This window comes from Gekko japonicus, unplaced genomic scaffold, assembly GCF_001447785.1.
Source record: "Gekko japonicus isolate JY-2015 unplaced genomic scaffold, Gekko_japonicus_V1.1 scaffold455, whole genome shotgun sequence".
NCBI lineage: Eukaryota > Metazoa > Chordata > Lepidosauria > Squamata > Gekkonidae > Gekko > Gekko japonicus.
Genome location: NW_015166436.1, coordinates 316,100 through 334,867, shown reverse-complemented (window position 1 = coordinate 334,867; position 18,768 = coordinate 316,100). Strand labels below are relative to the sequence as shown.

General features: G+C 44.8%; 1 protein-coding gene across 1 annotated transcript in view; it reads right to left on the bottom strand.

The window, feature by feature from the left end:
• NSUN7 (NOP2/Sun RNA methyltransferase family member 7) overlaps positions 1-6,895 on the bottom strand; it is a 31,440-nt gene extending 24,545 nt beyond the window's left edge. Inside the window, exon 1 of the mRNA XM_015411891.1 lies at positions 6,583-6,895. Coding sequence (XP_015267377.1) covers positions 6,583-6,895 — 313 coding nt within the window. The remainder of the gene's footprint in view (positions 1-6,582) is intronic.
• Between the last annotated feature and the right edge of the window lie 11,873 nt (positions 6,896-18,768).

Below are 18,768 nucleotides of genomic sequence, written 5' to 3'. Positions count from 1 at the left end.
TCGCCTGGCTGGAGTGGCTGCGGGGGGGTCTGGAGTTGGCCAGCCGATGGCGGGAGCCACGGTCGCCCGGGCCGAGATTGGGGGGGCGAGGTGGGGGACGGAAGGCCGATGCCTCCGTTGCCCGTCCCTCTACAGAATCCACCCCCAAAACCTCCAGGTATTTCCCTCCTTAGAGCTGGCAACCCTACATTCCCCTCAGTGCCTGTTGGTAGGCAACTAAGCTTGGTCCTGTCACCTACTTTGGCCTTTGGGAGAAAACACATTGGGGCCAGTCCTGATAGGGTTGCCAACTCCAGATGGGAAATTCCTGGAGACTTGAGGGATGGAGCCTGAAGAGGGTGAGGTTTGAGGAGGGGTGGGACCTCAGACAGGTACACTGCCATAGACTCCACCCTCCAAACCAGTCAGTCCCACATAGGGAACCATTGTTGCCAATCTCCAGGTGAGGGCTGGAGAGCACTCAGTATTACAACTGCTCTGCAGAAGGGAGGGCAGAAGTCAGCTGAAGTCAAAGGGGCAGATAATGGTAGGTTGATGGCTAGCTGGGAAGGAGATGGGGTTGCCAACTACATGCTGACAAATTCCTGGGGATTTGAGGGGTGGAGCCTGGAGAGGGTGGGATTTGCAGAGGGGTGGGACCTCAGACAGGTAGAATGCCATAGACTCCACCCTCCAAACCAGCCATTTCGTCCTGGGTAACAATTGTTGCAAATCTCCAGGTGAGGGCTACAGATTACTCACAATTACAACTGCTCTTCAGGTAGCAGAGATCAGTTCCTCTGGAGAAAACAGTGGACTCTGTCATTATACCCTGCTGAGGTCACCACAGCAAATTGACACTGTTTGCCCAAAGCCAGAGCACTGCCCCAGAGCCTCTTTCTAGATCCCGTTGTATTGCTTTCACAACGGGCTTTACTGCTAGTTACTAATATTCAAGGAACAGCCCCCCTGCATTCCACGCTATTGTGTAAAATCTCTCAATTGGTTTCTGTAGAAGCAAGCACTCATCACATCTTTAACAGTACAAAAGAGCAAGAGTCCAGTAGCGCCTTAAAGACGAACAAAATGTGTAGCAGTAACGTGAGCAGTGACTCACGAACGGTCATGCCCTGTCACAAATGTTGGTAGTCTTTAAGGCGCTGCTGGACTCTTGCTCTTTTCTACTGCTTCAGACAGACTAACAAGGATACCCATTTTGATCTATCACATTTTTGAGTTTTTCTACGTTGGTTCACGAGATGAAGGACTATATTATAGCAGAACATACTCAGTGTTTTTCAGAAGCACAAGAAATTGGGTTTACTGTTTTTTATGTCTGTCAAAAACCCAAAAAACAAACACAGCAGATGTCACATTTGAACTTTGGCACAGCTGGATTCAACATGGGGCAAGTAACCCAATGTATGAACTGAGACATTTTAGCAGCTGCTTGGCTTCTTCTGTCATAGAGCTGCACTAACAGCACAAGCTGTGTCTTCTGTGAAATTATGCAAGTACCCCCTTCCATGCCACTATTAAATGCACAAGAGTCCTCTTTTATATGGAATCTAAGAACTCTAGATGGCCAAATTTCTTTTTTTTTTAAAAAAAACAATTTTTATTTTTCAGGATATTATTTGTTGTTGTTGTTCAGTCGCACAGTCGAGTCCGACTCTTTGCGACCCCATGGACCAGCTCCCTCCAGGCCTTCCGGTCTTCCGCCATCCTCTGAAGTTTGCTCAACTTCATGTTCGTTGCATCGATGACACTGTCTAACCATCTCATCCTTTGCCGTCCCCGTCTTCTTTGACCTTCAATCTTTCCCAGCATCAGGGTCTTCTCCAGAGAGTGCTCCCTTCTCATTTGGTGGCCAAAGTATTTTAGCTTCAGTTTCATTATCTGGCCTTCCAGGGAACAGTCAGGGTTGATTTCTTTGAGGATTGACTGATTTGTTCTTCTTGCAGTCCAAGGGACTCTCAAGAGTCTTCTCCAGCACCATAGTTCAAAAGAATCTATTCTTCTGCGCTCGGCCTTCCTTATAGTCCAACTCTCGCAGCCATACATGACTACTGGGAATACCATTGCTTTGACCATGCGGACTTTTGTTGGCAGGGTGATGTCTCTACTTTTTATCATGCTGTTTAGGTTCGCCATCGCTTTCCTCCCAAGGAGCAGGCGTCTTTTAATTTCATGACTGCTGTCACAGTCTGCGGTGATCTGGGATCCCAGGAACGTGAAGTCTGTCACTACTTCCACGACTTCCCCTTCTATTTGCCAAGGAGTCATGGGGCCGGATGCCATGATCTTAGTTTTTTTGATGTTGAGCTTCAAGCCCACTTTTGCGCTCTCCTCTTTTACTCTGAGCAAGAGGTTCTTTAGATCCTCTTCACTTTCAGCCATTAGAGTGGTATCATCTGCATATCTGAGGTTGTTGATCTTTTCCCCAGCAATCTTAATTCCCGCTTGTGATTCATCCAGGCCAGCATTTCGCATGATGTACTCTGCATATATATTAAATAAGCAAGGTGACAGTATACATCCTTGTCGTACTCCTTTTCCTATGCTGAACCAATCAGTTGTTCCGTATCCGGTTCTAACTGTCGCTTCTTGGCCCTTATACAGGTTTCTCAAGAGACATGTGAGGTGGTCTGGTACTCCCATCTCTTTAAGGACCTGCCATAGTTTGTTGTGATCCACACAGTCAAAGGCTTTAGCATAGTCAATGAAGCAGAAGTAGATATTTTTCTGGTACTCTCTTGCTTTCTCCATAATCCAGCGAATGTTGGCAATATGATCTCTCGTTCCTCTACCTCTTCGAAACCCAGCTTGTACTTCTGGTAGTTCTCTATCCACGTACTGTTGAAGCCTAGCTTGTAGGATCTTGAGCATGACCTTGCTAGCGTGTGATATGAGTGCAATTGTGCGATAGTTTGAACATTCCTTGGCATTGCCCTTCTTTGGGATTGGAATGTATACTGATCTTTTCCAATCCTGTGGCCACTGTTGCGTTTTCCAAATTTGCTGGCAAATGGAGTGCAGAACTTTAACAGCATCCTCTTCTAAGACTTTGAATAGCTCAGCTGGGATACCATCACCTCCACTAGCTTTGTTGTTAGTAATGCTTTCTAAGGCCCATTTAACTTCACATTCCAGGATGTCTGGCTCGAGGTCAGTGATTATACCGTCGTGGTTGTCAAGGACATCGAGGTCTTTCTTGTATAGTTCTTCTGTGTATTCTTGCCATCTTTTCCTAATCTCTTCTGCTTCTGTTAGGTCCCTACCGTTTTTGTCCTTTATCATGGCCAGCTTTGCATGGAACGCTCCCTTGATTTCTCCAATTTTCTTGAAGAGATCTCTAGTCCTTCCCATTCTATTGTTTTCTTCTATTACTTTGCACTGTTCATTCAGGAAGGCCTCCTTATCTCTCCTTGCTGTTCTCTGGAAATCTGCATTCAGTTGGGTAAATCTTTCCTTTTCGCCTTTGCCTTTCGCTTTCCTTCTTTCCTCTGCTATTTGTAAAGCCTCATCAGAAAGCCACTTTGCTTTCTTGCATTTCTTTTTCTTTGGGATGGTGGTGATTGCTGCCTCCTGTACAATGTCACGAACCTCCGTCCATAGTTCTTCAGGCACTCTATCTATCAAATCCAGACCCTTGAATCTATTCTTCACCTCTACTGTATATTCATCAGGGATGCGATCTAGGTCAAACCTGAATGGCCTCGTGGTTTTCCCAATTTTCTTCAGTTTAAGTCTGAATTTTGCAATGAGTAGCTCATGATCTGAACCACAGTCAGCTCCAGGTCTTGTTTTTACTGACTGGATAGAGCTTCTCCATCTTTGACTGCAAATTATATAGTCAATCTGATTTCGGTGTTGCCCATCCGGTGATGTCCATGTGTAGAGTCGTCTCTTAGGTTGTTGGAAAAGGGTGTTCGCTATGACCAGTGTGTTCTCTTGACAAAACTCTGTTAACCTTTGCCCTGCTTCATTTTGCTTTCCAAGGCCAAACTTGTCTGTTATTCCAGTTACCTTTTGACTTCCTACTTTAGCATTCCAGTCCCCTATGATGATGAGGACATCATTTTTTGGTGTTAGTTCTAGGAGGTGTTGTAGGTCTTCATAGAACCGGTCCACTTCAGCCTCTTCTGCATCAGTGGTTGGGGCATAGACTTGGATTACTGTGATGTTGAATGGTGTGCCTTGGAATCGGACTGAGATCATTCTGTCATTTTTGAGATTGTATCCCAATACTGATTTTTGTACTCTCTTGTTGACTATAAAGGCCACACCATTTTTTCTACGAGATTCTTGGCCACAGTAGTAGATATAATGGTCTTCTGAGTTAAATTCGCCCATTCCTGTCCACTTTAGTTCACTGATTCCTAAGATATCGATGTTCAGTCTTGCCATTTCATTTTTGACCACGTCAAGCTTGCCTTGATTCATAGATCTTACATTCCAGGTTCCTATGCAGTATTGTTCTTTGCAGCATCGGACTTTCCTTTCACCATCAGACACCTCCACAACTGAGCGTCCTTTCGGCTTTGGCCCAGCCGCTTCACTCTTTCTGGAATTACTTGTACTTGCCCTCTGCTCTTCCTCAGTAGCATATTGGACACCTTCCGACCTGAGGGGCTCATCTTCCGGCGTCATATCTTTTAGCCTTTTGATACCGTCCATGGGGTTTTCTTGGCAAACATACTGGAGTGGGTTGCCATTACCTTCTCCAGGTGGATCACGCTTGGTCTGAGTTCTCTGCTGTGGCCTGTCCGTCTTGGGTGGCCCTTCACGGCATAGCCCACAGCTTCACTGAACTACACAAGCCCCCTCGCCACGACAAGGCAGTGATCCATGATCACAAACATTCATAGATGGCCAAATTTCTTTAAAGAACTTTTTCCCACTTATCTTGTGGATTCCTGAGCATGTGATAGATAGAAGATGCACTTCAGTACTGTATCGTTAATTTTAAAAAATCTGAAGGCTATGTGATACTACCACCCCCATAGCAGTAAAAACATCACTGACTGCCTTCTACACAAAAGCAAACATATACAGAAAATTCTATGTTCTGTATACAGGTTATTAATTCGTCCTTGAGCTTCAAAGAACACCAAGAGCCAGCACACATTTAAGTAACAATTTCAGTATGCTGTATCATCACTACCATGAAACATACCATCTTGTTCAGAGAGAAACATACATCAGGGGAGGAATGCATACAAGAGAAAGGACAGAGCAGTCTCATTGGCCAGACTGTTTTCAATTTTCACCCAAAGGGTACTTTTCCTTACCCTTAAGGACGCAATACTCTCCAAAGACAGTATTGTCATCCTGCCTCTCAAAGGCTTTTCTTGATCAGTATATTATCAAGCACAACAAATGCACAAGCTTAGTTTTTATATTCATGAAAGTGTCTACCCTAGCAATGTGCACTGATTTTCCTCTGTTTAAGCAGCATTTTATATTCCATGAACGTTGCTTATCATCGATGACCAGGAATGGTTTCTCCTCCATGCCCGAGTGAGACAAGCTGCCGTTACCATATTTTAGGAAGCTTCCATGGACTCTGACAGCTTCTTTTCACTTTTGCATACTGATCCAGACATACTTATCTCAGTTCAGTCGGTTGCCAAGGTAACCACCCCCCCACCTTCATTGCCTATTAGATGTCCCACAGTGCCTGAACAGTTTGTACTTTCCCCCAATGCTTGACCTTCTAAAAGAAAAAAAATTGACTTTTAGAAGTCATGCATCTTTTGGCCATTGACGGCTGATTAGAGAAATACCTTTTTTGCCAGAAAATGTAATCCTTTGGGCTCCTTTTAAAGGAACCCTGCTTTCAAATCAATGTGAACACTAAAGCAGGTTCATAATAATGATGCCACAAAGATATATGCCCATTTGCTCAATATGCACAAGTTTTAAGGCCTGAGCATAGAAAGAGCTTTCCTTACTTCCCACTTATTACACTGCATATCTTTCAAGCAGAAGTCCCCAACACCATTTTGGCAAACAAACACAGAAAGAACTACAGAGCTATTGTCACTGGGTAAGGAAGAGTGTTCTTGAAACCTAACAATGGGAAGTGAAGCTATGTAAGTATCTTTGGAAACACAGGCAGCACAATCGCAAACATGCCTACTCGGAACGGAAGTAAGCTTCTTCATTGAGTTCAATTAGACTCTAACTGCAGTCTTAAGCATGTTTAAAGTCTGGGGAGCCAACTGCTCCTAGGTAACAGGCTGCCCTTGCCAACTGGGGAGCCCAGCTTGGCATGTTATGTCTCTTTGGCAAGAAAGGTGGAAAACATCCAAGTACCTTCTTATAGTGACTGCAAACAGACTACAATAAAGTGTTGGCATATATTCTTAATTAGAGGAATCCAAACTCTTAAAGAGTCGAGATAAGGCAAGAGGGATTCAAAACAAATGAATCACCACACTGTAATTATCTTTTTCAAACAGACACAACCACGCTCCCACTATATCACCTTGATTGGCTTACAGTATAAAGGTCTAAACTCTCAGGCAAAATTCTTACACACTGTATTTTAGTTCCTTACAGGGGGGAAATGGAAGACAGGTACTTTTTTTTACTTACATTTTAGAGCATTGAAAGCTAGTTCATAAGACAAACGCTGGCATCGCTCATCTTTGAAATCCGTTGCCAGTGGGAAGGGTCCATTCCCATACTTTACCAGTAATTTGTCTTGAGGTTTTTCCTTATGAATACTTTGAAAAATGTTGGCTGCATTTAGGTAGACACAGTCCTGATAGCCAGTCTTCTCAATCAGGCTTGTTGAACTTTTTTCAGTGGGTGCGATTTCATCAGAAAAAGTCATTTCATGGAGACTTGCAATATCACTCGCAATGCTATCATTTGAAGACAGCAAGCTATTCCTTAGGAGCGGCATGGTCTTCCAGTATTGATATATATCGATATATGATAGAACAGCAAGTCAGAATCCAAAGGTACCTGCAGAGATATGGGTTAGGGTGTGTATTAATCATAAAAAAGTCAGTTTGAAAAACTACTTATGGAAATTAGGTTTCTTTTCTTGCCTCTGACAACAGTACATTTTGTCCAGGAGGTTAAACATAATAGCCAGCAAAAAGAAATGCTTCTGGGAAGGACTTTAGAATATTTTTCTGTTTCACAACAGACATATATACCATAACTTAAAAGATCATTAGTATCTAACCGGTGTCAAGATATATACACACACCATCTCTCCCCACTCTTAAAAAAAGAGAGAGAACACAAAACTATGTCTTAATTTGCCAGCTATGACAAGCCTTCTCCACTGATTTCCTTTGCTTGCCCTTATTAAAGATAGTGTCCATCTTTCTCCTTCTTATCTTCTCTCTCTCATACACAAGCTGTCTTTTGTGGACCTCTACCTATCATATATTAGGTTTGGCTAATCAATCACAGCAAATCCTGGAACAAAGCCAAATGAGACACAGATGCATGCATCCAGAGATGTGTGGGTGACAAGAAAAATGTACTTAGTGCAGAGGAGGAGGAGGAGGAGGAGGAGGAGATTGGATTTATACCCCGCTCTTCACTCAGATCTGGCGTGATCTGGTCCATGGGGTCGCAAAGAGACTGTGCGACTGAACAACAACAACTTCACTCAGAGTCTCAGAATGGCTTACAAACTCTTTTCCCTTCCCCTCCCCACAACAGACACCCTGTGAGGTGATCGGGGCTGAGAGAGCTCTTTCCAGAACTACCCTTTCAAGGACAGCTCTGACAGAACTATGGCTTGCCCAAGGTCACACCAGCAGCTGCATGTGGAGGAGTGGGGAATCAAACCCAGTTCTCCCAGATTAGAGTCCGCACACCTAACCACTACACCAAACAGTGCTGCCTGTGCAAGCAACAGAACAAGTGGCCCATACATGTGGTATGTCTTGCACGCATGGAGAAGACAGTGAGGATGCAATCACTTTCACTTAGTACAAGAAGACAGGAATAATTTTAGTGCTCCGCTTTTTCAAGGATTGTTATGCATGCAGAAATTTTCCACGGGCTCTAATGCAGAGTTACTTATTTACAGTCCTTCATTTCTCCACACACACATAAGGAATGTAACAAACTACAAAGGCCACTTTCAGAAGGGCAGCCACATTAGCCTGTTGCAAGAAACACAAACAGGAAGCTTTTGGCACCTTAAAGATGAGTAGTTTGTATTCTAGCTAGCATAAATGTTTGGCAAATAGAGCAATCTTCATCAGAAAACGTATGCCAGAATAAAATCTTTTTCTTCCGTTTCAGGTGCCATAAGACTCCTCTTTTCTTTTCAAGCATTGGGCAAAACATTAATCCACATAGTAGGTCTAGGCTTCCAGTGACATAACCCATGAGCAAAAGGGGGGGGGTCAGGTCAAGGAATTATAACTAACAAAACCAAGATCCATATATATTACATATTTTAGGGGAGTATCTTTTAAATTCCATCCCATCCCATCTTGAAGCCCGAATATTTCTAAAGCGAAGGATACACACGCAATATGATACTTGTACAGAGGTGGGAGTAGTTGGGATATTGAGAGTACCGGGCTGTCACTTTTCTAATCAATCCAGTACTGAGCCAGCTGAATGTAATTTAGGCTGGGTATGAGAACACAGTGAAGGGAATGGGAGTACGCTTCTACTAAAAGAAACTTTAATAGTGGCCTGGTCTCTTGCACAAGTCTTCAAGTTCAGGAGAGGGATGCACATGAGAGCTCTGACTGCTCAGAGCTGGCAGCCGGCTAGGAGGGGCAGAAACCAGAGTACGCTTAGAAGGGCAATCCAAGTTCAAAACATTTGAGAAACACGGCTCTGGCAACGGCACAGATTCGTTAGACAAGTTAAGAAGTTTAAGACACAGGCAGGTTTGCGGTGGTCCAGCTCTGCTCATCTTCTAACAGAACGGGATGTCAAACATGTGAGTGCACAGCACGATAACAGCAACAAAGAGCACGTTATAACAGCAGATTATTGGGATTTGCTAATTTAACAGTGACTTATGGACTACCTGTTCAGAAACCTGATCCATGAGCCAAGGTGCCAGCAAATACTTGTACGGGACCAAGCACATGAACTGCTAAACCAGTGAAATTCCACAACATGTAACGTAAAATAACCCAAGACACCACCGCAACAAGCAGCATGCAACGAAGTCAGGATACAACATAGAAAGAGGCAAATGAAGGCAACTCTAGTCATCCTTAAGGTTTTCTGCCAGCAGAGTATGTGCCTGAGATGACAGGCACGCTGTTATCACGGGTTTAGAACCAGCAGTCTGCCCAGCAAAAAGCCCTGCTTACGCAAGATGCTATTGTGGCTATATCAGAATTAACCATTCTTTGTCCCCCGTCACAGTGCCCATAGGACCGGGGTTCACCATTTTATGTAAACTGAACTGCCTCACTTGTAATACTAATCTTCTCTTACAAGTGCCTGTCCCCTCTGTGTTCACACATGCTACTGGTGACAAACAGAACAATCCAAGAACCACCTCATTATCATACAAGAGCACAAGCATTTTGATGCATTAATGGAGGCTGCAAAGTTCTCTGCACATGTGAGAATAATTGTACAACACCCTTTCAGCTTGTCAGTTTTTTTTCAGGACGCAGAACTGTATCACTTTTGCGTAGAAAGCGCATGGACCTGTCCCCTGTATCAACCATCACGTGTGACAACTTGTCCATTTCAATGTGTAGGAAGTCCTGCTCAATGACAGATGTTCTAACATGGACTTGTGGTAAAGTGACATCTATATTGTTCATATGTGGCAGTGTACATACAGGTGTCTAAACAGAAGCTGTATCCATACAGAAAAATTATCATCACAGATAAAGTGGCCATCTGAAGACTCCCAACAATCTGAAACTTCTTGATAATGCTCTCTAACTGATGGATGAACAGTCGTTAAGCACTGCAAAGCTTTCAGACATCACCACACTTTGAATGGACACCAGAGCTACATGTGAGAAAGTAAGAATGTCAAGGGAACAACAGTCTTTCCTAGGACACTCAGGTAACAAACATGACATTGTACGTACACACACACACACACACACAAGGAATATTCACAAGAAAGAAATTAGGATCCTGTCCAGTCTCAGGCATCCTCCTTCCCAGAACTCTGCAGATTAAAATTCCAATGGATTTTTAAAACAATTCATCCAAGGGTCTCCTGGAGGGCACCATGTGGGAATTAGCCCAGAAGGCGCCAGTACACATAAAGGAGCATTTTACCTGTGACAGTTCCAAAATTCTTCCTTGCGTTTCACTGGAGAGAAGCATTACACAAAAAGCTTACTTACTCGATGCCCAAAAAGAGACACGATCCCAGAAGGTGGCAGCTTTCCACCCCACCTCAGCCCACAGCATTACTCCTGCCACTTTTAAACTGTGAGGCAGAAACTCAACAGTTTAGGCACCGGTCCCTCCTGGCCACCAGCCGGGGATGGGGGATAGGGTTGCCAGATCCAGGTTGGGAAACTATTGGAGATTTGGGGATGGAGCTGGGGGTGGACAGGGACCTCAGTGGGGTACAATACCACAGAGTCCATCAGTGTTCCCTCTAAGCTGAGTTAGTTTGAGCTAGCTCACAGGGTTTTAGCCTCCGGCTCACACATTTTTGTCTCAGCTCAGGAAGGATGGGGCTCCAGAGCAAACCAATTTATGCAGTAGCCAAATCGCTCGCTCACAACTTTCGTGCCAGTAGCTCACACAGCAGAATCTTTTCACACAAAGACACCCCCAGCTTAGAGGGAGCACTGGAGTCCACCCTCCAAAGCATCCGTTTTCTCCAGGTGGGGAACTGATCTCTGTAGTCTGGAGCAATGTTCCCTCTAAACTGTGGAGTCTTGTGAGCAAAAATTCTACTTTGTGAGCTACTGGCATTAAAGTTGTGAGCGAGCGATTTGGCTGCTGCATAAATTAGTGTGCTCTGGAGCCCCATCCTTCCTGAACGAAGACAAAAATGTGTGAGCTGGAGCAAATTAATGGTGAGCTAGCTCACACTAACTCAGCTTAGAGGGAACACTGGTCTGGAGATGGGCTGTAATGCGGGGGGGGGGGGATCACCCAGGTCCCACCTGGAGGCTGGCACCCCTATTCAAGGGGCAGGAGGCGTCACCTGTTACACCTGCGGTATTAAAAAGGAGGGGAGCCGTTTCGAGCGCCGCCGATCTCCCCCCCACCCTTTTGCAGGACCGGTTCGAGGGGTTTCCTGCGCCTTAGGCAAGGCTGCAGATGCCAACCTCCCGGTGGGGCCTGGAAACCTCCCAGCTGGCCGCCCCATTCTGCGCTTTTAAAAAAATCACATTCCAGCTGCCCCCCCAATCCTAACCCATTTCCCCCCCACACACACACACACACACCCCGGGCCCCAAATAAACCCACGCGCCGCTTTGAAGGCTCTCTCACACTACAGGGATGCTAAAAGGGCGCCCTTGGGGAGGGGGTGGCAGAACCCACTTCCCTCGAAACCGAACGAAGCGGCGCCCGCTCCCCCTTCCCGGTGCCCGGGGGGTCTGGAAGAGACCGTTGACTGAGGAAAAAAACCCCACCCGCCCCCCCACCCCCAGAAGGGGCCTTTTTGGCGTCGCCTCGCCTCGCCCCGCCCACAAGCCACACCCGCCGCCGCGGCGTTGGAAGGAGGGAGGGGGGAGAGGCGAGGCGCCGCCGACCGTTTCGTTCAAATCGGGCCGCTACCATTTGGTATGGATGGAGGGGGGGGGGAAGGTGAGGCAGAGGGCGGGGCGCGCACCCGTGGGGGTCTACGAACCTTGCGTCTGGGGGGTCGGGGGTAAGGTTACTGCCCGCCCGCCCCAAATTCGTCTTCTCGTTTCTCTCCGAGACAAAAGTGTTGATCACCCCTATTTTGCCTTGTACTTTGGTAGAGTCTGTGTGATGGTTTTTCTATAGCAGCGGCGGGGCGAGTTCGCGGTTATGTTCGCTCCTCCCGCTGTCGGGGAGCAATTTAGAGTCCTCTAAGACCGTCAAAGGGTTATCCAAGCTTTGGACTTTCCTGTGCACGCACACTTTTTCAAGTATTTAAACCAGCAAAGTATATAAACCAACAAGTACATAAACCTACAAAGGTTTATCCAAGGTTTGAACTTTCCTGTGCACGCACACTTTTTCAAGTATTTAAACCAACAAAGTATATAAACCAACAAGTACATAAACCAACAAAGGTTTATCCAAGGTTTGAAGTTTCCTGTGCATGCACACTTTTTCAGATACTTAAAAAAGTGTGCATGCACTCGAAAGCTTCAATAAACCTTTGTCGGTCTTAAAGGTACCCCGGACTCTAAATTTGTTTTGCTGCTTCAGATCAACAGGGCTGACAACCAATGCTCCCTCTAAGCTGCGGACTCTTGTGAGCAAAAATTCTACTTCGTGAGTTACTGGCATGAAAGTTGTGAGTGAGTGATTTGGCTGCTGCATAAATTAGTTTGCTCTGGAGCCCCATCCTTCCTGAGCTGAGACAAAAATGTGTGAGCCGGAGGCTAAAACCCTGTGAGCTAGCTCACACTAACTCAGTTTAGAGGGAACACTCCTGACAACCTGCAACTGTCTTCACTGGGGAACAGTTTTCAATCCATAATGGAGTTTGATTTGCAAGAGGGGAGGGGTCTTAGCGAAACAGCAACTCTGGGAGGAGAATAGGGGGGGGGGAAGGGGAATTATATGGGACACACAATTCTGTAGTTATTTTTAAAAACACACACACAGCATCTGCTTGGGTTGCCAGTCTCCAGGTAGTGGATAGAAATCAGCCAGTTTGGTGTAGTGGTTAAGTGCGTGGACTCTAATCTGGGAGAACCGGGTTGGATTCCCCACTCCTCCACTTGCACCTGCTGATGTGACCTTGGGTCAGTCACAAGCTCTGGCACAGCTGTCCTTGAAAAAGAGCAGTTTGTGTCAGAGTTCTCTCAGCCCCACCCACCTCACAGGGTGTCTGTTGTGGGGAGGGGAAGGGAAAGGAGTTTGTAAGCCGCTCTGAGACACCTTTGGGTAGTGAAGGGCGGGGTATAAATCCAATCTCCTCTTCTTCTTCTTCTTCTTCAAAATCTCCAGGGATTTCCCAACTTGGAGCTGGCAACCCAACTTTTGATGTGGTGGCCATTCTAGTAATTGTTGTATTGTGAATTCTTTACTGTTTTTTTTTGGGGGGGGGGGGTTAGGATGGTTGTTTTTATTTTCCAGGCTTTATGAAATTATCTGTATGGCTTTCCTTTAGAAAGGCTGGATATAAACAGATTCAACAAATAATATCAGCTAGAGTCCACGAACGTAAAGCTTTTATATTCTTCCAACGAGGCAGAAAAAGGCAAGATGTGCACCCATGCTTCCAGCAATCGTATAATCTCTTAATGATTCTTCTTGGGAAGGCATCTTTATTTTCAGGCTTCGCACACCTGTTTTGTGAGGAGACTAAGCTAGAGCTAGATTGTTTTCTTACAGGGGGAAAAAACCCTTTTCTGGCAAGGTGGTTGTTGTTATTTTATGTTGCTTTTGCTTTGTCTTTTCCCTGGTCAGCTTTGCTTCTCTTTAGAGGTTTGGTGCCTCTAAAGGGGATTAGATAGATTCACGAAGAATAGGTCTATTGGTGGCTACCAGCCATGGTGACTGAGGGGAACCTCCACTTTCAGATGCACTAAACCCCTGAATCCCAGAGCCAGGAGGCAACATCAGGGGAAGGCCTCTATGCCCTGTTGTTGGCTCTCCAGAGGAAGTGTTTGGCCACTGTGTGAGACAGAACACCTTGCTATCCACCAGGGTATTGGGATGAGAGTGCAGAGACTATGACAGGGAGGGGTGTTGGAGAGCATGGGCCCTATACTTCCATCCTTGGCACAAGGTCCACTGCTCAGGGAGGCTCACATCCTACCCGTTCTCCACTCCCTTCATTAGCGGCTGTTTCAAGGTGGGAACCACCTGCTAGCTATAAGCCTTACCAGACAATGGCCTCTCCCACTTTCCTGGAACCTGGAGTCCATGCCACATTGAGGAAGTGCTCAGAATTGCCATAGGTGGCTCCTGAGCCACTGAGTATTACTGGTCTAACCTGATTGGCAGCTGCTTGGGATTGTTCCAAAACCTACTACCTGCGATCTTTTAATTAACTCAGTGGTCTTCAGCCTTTTCAGACCTTGGAGCTACTGAGCTTAAAGCACGTGGTGGGAATTCATGTGACATCAGGGCCACATAACTGGAAGAGGAGGAGCCAGAGTTATAATTGCAACACTTTTCAGGCCAGGACCATGGACAGCAGGCCAAGAGTGATATAAGCAGAATGTCAGCTGAGCATCAGGGGTTATCCTACAGTTAGTATCAATCCCAAAGTTAGAGCCGTAATGAAACCTTTCCATCACTGAGTTACCATCCTCTTGTTCCTCTCACCTTGTGCAGAAAAAGAGGCAGGTGGTGTGATGCCGTTGGTTTCTGTACATGTACACTAGCAGCAGGTTCTTCCAACAGCAGCTCTGAAATGGCAGCTCTTGCAGGTCAATATTGGGTAACGACTTTCATGTGTGAATGATACAAACACCAGAGCCAGAATTTTCAGTTCACTTTGCATCACCTTCACAATACTTTTCAGCCCAATCAGTCGATGCATTCAGCAGCAAGTGCTGAATAATCAATGGTGCCATGTGCTTGCACGTGTGAACCAGCCAAACAGCACACCTGGTTTTCTACATACGGATAGTATCTTTCATGAAGTTGACTAGCTGTGTGAAGCAATACCAAGAGAAAGTTGAGAACCAAACTGCGCAACGTTGCACAGGAAGGGAACCTGGGACAAGCTTCCAAGAAGGCAACAAAAGATCAAAGTGCTGTTTTGTGGCATAGGCATGTGTATTTAGTGTCACTTGCTGACTTATTACACAATAATACGGGAACTGAAGAATATAAAGGGGTGGTTATTACCGAGTGCACACACAAGTCCCAAGATAGGGATCAGGTTCTCCATGCACCCTGCGCTACCTAGGCATTCATTGTAATTATTGTCACATCTGAGTTGGGGAGAGGAGGACAAAATAGCAGTTGGGACAGAGAAAACTTTCCTTGTACAGTCCTCACACCCACAACTTTGATTTGTACATCATCATTTCAATGGACTCGCAGGGCCAAAGAAAAGTGGCCAAAACCCAAGTCTGACCATAACCCTTTATCGAAGCATTAGCCGTCATGACAGAACTTTGTACCTCTGTTCCAGGTAGTAACTATAAAGACGCAGACAAACTGAAATCTAGAAGACATAATTTGGGGAGCTTGTGCAATGCTCCCTCTAAGCAGTGGAGTCTTATGAGCAAAAATTCAACTTTGTGAGCGAATGGCTTTTCATTTGTGAGTGAGCAATTTGACTACTGCATAAATTAGTTTGCTCTGGAGCCATCCCTCCAGCGCTAAGACAAATATGTGTGAGCTGGAGCTAGCTCACCTAACTCAGCTTATTTTTTATTTTTTTGTTTTTTCAGATTTTTACCCCGGCCGAAGCTGGCTCAGGGCGGCTCACATAAAAACAGATAGATACATTAAAACATAGTTGTGGTTAAAACAATGTAAAATCATAATAAAGGGCTAGTGAGGAAACATGGTGGGAGGGGAAATTCTTCAGTCCTCCCTAAACTTCATCTGTGAGCACTGGAGGACACAATGGGCTGGATGGTCGTCATTTATCCTTCGCCTCACCCAACGGCTTGGAAGGATCCTCCGACCAACAAGTGCAGTGCAACCTTCCCTTTATTCTGCAGTCCCCCAGTTCTTTGGGGAATGGGTTCACCTCCCAAGAAAGTTCCCTCACGTTCCGTAGTTAGCCTCCCTTCCTCCAGGTCCCCTTTCCCTCACCCACAGCAGGCTTCTCAGGGTATCAGCTCTTAAGGAGCAGCCTAGGGCCTGGACCGGCCCCCTGGTTGCATGTCCTGCTTTTTCTCCTCACGGCCACAGCCCCGTGGGAATCTCCTCCCCTCCCACTGAAGCTGTAAAGATGTCTCCATCCGAGGTCCATCTGATTGGAGCCTAACTTGAGCTGAAGGCCTCTGGGATGGCTCCTGTGTGGAGTCCCTTGGCCTTGAACCGCTATTTCCCTGTGAAAGGGCTTCCTCTGCTCACTCTTAGCCTCCTCTGGTGCCCTCACATCGTCGCTCTCCAAATTTGCCCTCTTGCCCATTCTACAAGCTCTCAGAGCACTGAAAAGGCTGATTTCTCTTTTCTTCCCCTTTGTCCCTTTAACTGATGCTCTTAACATTCTTACGTTAACTGGTGCTGAGCTGCTTTCAACATTCTGTCCTTTCTAGAGCATCTTTCGTTCTCATCATTTCAGTTTTTAAGGGTCCTTCACCCTTTTAGTTTAGTTTATGTCTTATTCTGCATACATGGGGAATGCTCTTGGATTTGTCGAATCCCTTGCTTTATCTGTGAGTGGCCCAGTTTTGTACCTCTCATCATCTACTTATGGGATAGCTAGTTTTATTTCACACTATTTTATTTATTGCTATAGCTAAGTAATATGACCTACTTGGACGTCCATTAACCCAGAGCATCATCTAAAAGTAATTGCTAGTCTTGTTAATATAATAAATACCATGTTTTCCCCCCACATTGTGTTTTTTAAGGGATCTGTGCGTTCCATTTGGTGTTAAAAGATATTTGATCAACTCCTCTTTTTATATTTTTCAGCTGGAGGCTTCCGTTTTTCTTTCTTCTCAGGAGACTAAATGTGGAACTTGATACCATCAGCTCCAACCATCATCAACATCTGTTCAAGACAACTTGGCATTCAACACAAGATGTGGCAAGAAGCTTGAAGATCAAGACCTGAAACATATCTCCTCTCTTTTTCAAAAACTCTAGTCTAAGTTCTGAAGGACTCAAAAATGCACACAATTGTTTTGTGTTATTTTGGTTAGCAAGGGAAACCTTTACCTTTAATAAAAGGTATTACATGCCTTTTGTTTGGGGATCTTGTTTTGGAACAATAAGGCCATCTCTTTTTACATTTATAACTTGCCAGCGTGTCAGAAAGGGTTGCAGTCAGAACAAAAATCCAAAGCCATAAAATCAAACAATTAAATCAAACAACTATAGAACTTCACAGAGGAAAAATAGAAGAATATTGTCAAGTGGACCTGCCTCCATTCCCTAAATGCCTAAAGGTAAAGGTAAAGGTAAAGGTTCCCTTGCTTGAAAGCCAATCAAATCCAACTCTAGGGTTGCGGTGCTCATCTCCGTTTCAAAGCCGAAGAGCCAGCGCTGTCCGAAGATATTTTCGTGGTCATGTGGCCGGCATGACTAAACACCAAGGCGCACAGAACGCTGTTACCTTCCCACCGAAGTGGTACCTATTTATCTACTTGCAATTTCTTGCTTTCGAACTGCTAGGTTGGCAGGAGCTGGAACTAGAGACGGGAGCTCACTCCGTCATGCAGCAGCCAGTTCTCGAACTGCTGAACTACTGACCTCCCACAGCCTGTATATCATAATCTTATAATCATAATCTTATAATAGTACTAACAAACAAATAAACATACAAATCTCATCCCAAATCTCCAAACAACAGTTTCATGTAAATGTTATAAAGGGCAGGGAACAAGATGACATTTTGAGGGACCCCACAAGAGGTTCTGAAGGTTAGAACAGCAGGTCCCCAATGTGAGTTCTGGGATATATTCAGCAAGCAGAGACAGAACACTTAAAAATACCAATTTGTCACTAAAATCAGTCTTCTTAATGGAGGTGGTGCCAGTTTTTAAGAAAGAATCTGGTGGAATGAGGAAGCTTCAGGTCAGTTAACCTAATATATATCCCAGGTAAACTGGTAGAAAGCATTATTAAAAATCAAGTTCGTAAGCTTATGTAAAGAAAGCATTGCCAAGGAAGACTCCACATAGTTTCTGCAAAGTCTGCCTTCAGAGAAAATGGTGGTAGAAAAATAAGATCTTTCGGCCACCAGTGCTACAAAGTGGGCCTTCAAATAAGCTGTTACCTGTGCTTGGTCAGAATAATAGTTTAGATTGAGCATACGTTTGTAATGACATTTTAAATGACCACAACTTTTCCTTGATCCTGGCTTTGGTTTTAATGGTTATTAATCTAGGTTGAACTTTGAACAGTTTTTATAGACATTTTGTAGTTTCCCTTGGTGAAAAGACATTGGCTGAAAATGTCCTGGGATTTCTTAGTGAATACGTTCAACTGTAAATATTTTTATATTTGGATTTTCTTAAATGTATCGGACTTAGCTTTTGATGTTGCGGTCTTTTTTCTTGTCGATATATGGAAATAAATATTATGGGATTGTCTTTCACACTATAGCCTGTACCAGAAATTCCTGCCAAGGGACTTTCAGTGGTACAGGAAACACCCTGTGAATTCAAGTATATATTATTCAGGTGTATGCATCAACAAGTGTATATATTGACACACAATGCACAGCAACTGGCTCCACTTGCAGTAAATGGGAAATGCACTCCAATAGAAGATCTGTATGCATGAATCAAAAGGGCTCTTTATGTAGCAGGAACTCCTTTGCATATTAGGCGACACACCCCTAATGTAGCCAATCATACAAGAGCTTACAGTAGCCCCTGTAAGAAGAGCTCTGTAAGCTCTTGGAAGATTGGCTACATTAGGGGTGTGTCACCTAATATGCAAAGGAGTTCCTGCTACAAAAAGAGCCCAAGAATCTTTTTCATATTTGATACATGTACGAACACCCTTACATTATTCATTTACGTTGTTCATTCTGTACTTGAAGCAATCAGTAATTCT